Genomic DNA, 3,075 nt, shown 5'->3' with positions numbered 1-3,075 from the left:
GACGTGGCGCCACCAGCCAGGCAAAGGGGTGGGGAGGGAGGCAGGCAGCCCTGAGGGTGGATGGGGAAGAGCAAAACACAGCCATGAAATCATCCATGTGCTGCAGAGGCCCTTTTCTGCAGCTCTGTGCTTGGGGAAACCTCCCCCTGGGGTCCCCTTCCCAAACCCTAGGTCCAGTTGGAAGCACAGTGCAGCGACTTTTCCCCCTTGCTGCTCTCCTTCCCTCCCGTGCTTGGCCAAGTAGGTGCATCCTGGTGGGAGGTTCCCAGCTCTTCAGGAACCCGCTGATGTCCCTGCTCTCTGTCCTGCAGATCACCGCCGGGAAGGACGTGCTCACCAGCATATTCAGTGCCACCGCAGAAACCCTCTCCACTTCCACCACTACCCACGTTACCAAGGTAAGAGCAGCTCCAAAGGGGACGCCTGGGGGGTTTGCCGACGCAAGCCACTGGAATTTGAGGTTGAGTGGGTTTAGATTGGGGATGGTACAGCAGAAAACGTCCCTCTCCTTACAAGCTGAAAAAACATATGCTGTCCCGGGGGAAAACGGCGAGCGAAGTTGGGTGTATTTAGATTGGGGATGGTACAGCAGAAAACATCCCTCTCCTTACAAGCTGAAAAAACACACGCTGTCCCGAGGGGTAATGGCGAGCCAGCGCAGCACCCCGTGCCCTGTGCTGAGCACCCTGCCTGATTCAGCCGTTCTGTGCTGCCTGTCCCAGCCAGCCAGGCGTCACCGCGGGGCACGGCAGGCAAGGACAGCCAGGCGTCGGGTGTTGGTCACCTGCGTACCGCCCACAGGGACTGGGATCACAGGCCGTGCCCCCCTGGTACCTCCCCTGTGGTAGATGGGGAAGGCAGTGAGTTGCAAGGGCAAGAGGGGAGAGCGGTGAATGGTGTCGCTGACCTGAAGCCAACTGCAGGGGTGGAGAGGACTCCAAATCAGGCTGCCAGTTCCTGCCTGTGCCACTGGAGCGAGTGTTCCCACATGTACCTAGAGCCAGACTCCAGGTTCTCCTCGGCCCAAGAATCCCACAGCACCAGTGCTGGAGCATCTTGCCTTGTGTCGGTTGTGGGAGCCACGTTAACGTGGGCTGTATTGGGTTTATTAGAGCTAGAGTGGTGCAGGCAAGGGGCAGAGACAGGAGGAAACGAAGGAGATGCAGCTGCATCAGAGGACCTCACCCATGGCCACTTCGTTCCCAAATTAAGCACACGTAAATGAAATCAGAAGCTCAGTGAGGGACCTGAGCAGGAAGGAAGGAGTGTTTGGTATCTACTACCCGGCCCTTTTTCTTTCCTCCCCACCTGTGGCTGGCTGTGTCTTGAGAGTTCTAACCATGCACTGAGTCAAGGTAGTGGGAGATACTCTGAACTGCAGGGGTGGCTCCTAAGGTGATGCTGACATTGTCCCTCCTCGCGTGGGCAGAGCTACTTCTGCCGGGAGCTGGCTTGTGGGACAGCTGTGGGTGAGTGCTTTCCTTCTTCTTGTGCAGACTGTGAAAGGAGGATTTTCAGAGACCCGAATAGAGAAGCGCATCATTATCACAGGAGATGAAGACGTGGACCAGGACCAGGTAGGAGCAGGGTGCCCTGGCTTTGCCCAGCTCTGGGCTGCCCCTGGCTGCAGCACTGCACACTTCTGGTTCTGCATCACACCTGTTTACTCCTTCTCCTCAAAAACTGACCCCTGAGGCACCAGACCTACCAGCTCTGTGGTGGTGCAGGTGCCCACGGGGTGCAGTGGCACCGATATGAAGCCCCTAGCCCAGCTCCCATCAGCGCCCACTGCAGCAGTAGTAAAGGTTACGTCCCAGCACAGAGCCTGATGATGGGATCACCTTTTTATTTTCCTAAAACACCTCTCCAGTTGCCCTTTCTCTGTTGAAACACTCCAGAGTGACCCAGGTTCTCCCTCTCTTTCTAGCACAGCTTGACTCACTCCCAAGTGATGGTGTTTTGTATCTACCTCCGTGACAGAGGAACAAAAAGAGACAAACTTTTAGGGTGAAATAACAGGGACAGACACAAATCTCCAGGGCCATGGAGTCGCTTTCCTGTGGCCTAACCCTTTGGGATTTTTTGCTCAAGAAGAAGAAACAAAGAGCTCAAGTATTTAAAAAGCTCTAAAATTATTTGTAGGGTATTTTTAGAATTATAGTAATAATTTTAATTAGGTTATTATTGTAGATTTTCTAGGGTTTTGCTGCAGAGAGTTGCCACTGTTCCTTTGTTTAGTTTTCCGTAGGGAGCCTGACACATAGCACACATTTAGAGAAAAAACAGTGAGAGAAAGGCAGTGCACAGGGCATCCCAGTGGTGCTCAAATTCCTGATCAGTGCTGGGCTCCATCCTCTTCTGCCAGGCTACTGTGGGTTCAGCTTTGAACCTCTGCACCCGTGTCCTCCTGGAATCCCACTGGGCTGCAGCTGCTTTCTGTCCCATGCGCTGGCTGCGGCTGGCTGAGGGCAGCGTGCCAGATTTCAGAGAAGAGTCGATGAATGCTTTTATCTTTCTGTTTTCTAGGCACTGGCTTTAGCAATCAAAGAGGCAAAACTACAGCATCCCGACATGCTGGTAACCAAAGCTGTGGTATACAGAGAAACAGAACCTTCTCCAGAGGAAAGGGACAAGAAGCCTCAGGTAGGTGGAGAAGTTCTCAGGTATGATTTCGACCTGCGAGGTGAGGGGTGGGTGCCACTGAGCGAGTGTCTCTGATCCCCACCAGCTGTAGGTGCTGGAGGTGCCGCTGCTCCTCGGCACTAAGAGCTCTCAGCCAGCAGTTCCAGTGTGGTGGTGGCCCCAGGCATGGCCACCTGGTTGTAGTTAGAAAGCTGGTGCCATGCCACCAAAAGCAATTCTGCAGATGTCACCTTGCCGTCCTGCTCAGCAGAGGGGTCAGAATCATTTGCATGCAAAGAAGGGAGGACCTGCTTGTCCCTGTGGGGCAGGGAGGGAGAGAGGTGATACCAGTTTTGTGGAGGGACAGGTTCTGCACAGCCAGTCCAAAGTATCAGGCCAGCGTTTGCAAACAAGAAGAGGTTTCTTCATAGAATCACAGAATGTTGGGGGTTG

The 3,075-nt window shown here is 54.2% G+C and overlaps 1 protein-coding gene across 1 annotated transcript in view; it reads left to right on the top strand.

The window, feature by feature from the left end:
* The window catches only part of LOC104270878 (band 4.1-like protein 1), a gene marked incomplete at both ends in the record, with an annotated part of 18,033 nt that extends 15,350 nt beyond the window's left edge, over positions 1-2,683 (top strand). The window contains 3 exons of the mRNA XM_009865375.1: positions 301-398; positions 1,497-1,577; positions 2,527-2,683. Coding sequence (XP_009863677.1) covers positions 301-398; positions 1,497-1,577; positions 2,527-2,683 — 336 coding nt within the window. The remainder of the gene's footprint in view (positions 1-300; positions 399-1,496; positions 1,578-2,526) is intronic.
* Between the last annotated feature and the right edge of the window lie 392 nt (positions 2,684-3,075).

Source organism: Apaloderma vittatum, unplaced genomic scaffold (assembly GCF_000703405.1).
Source record: "Apaloderma vittatum isolate BGI_N311 unplaced genomic scaffold, ASM70340v1 scaffold15012, whole genome shotgun sequence".
Taxonomy (NCBI): domain Eukaryota; kingdom Metazoa; phylum Chordata; class Aves; order Trogoniformes; family Trogonidae; genus Apaloderma; species Apaloderma vittatum.
Note: the sequence above shows the minus strand (reverse complement) of the source record. Positions and strands in the feature narration are given on the sequence as shown.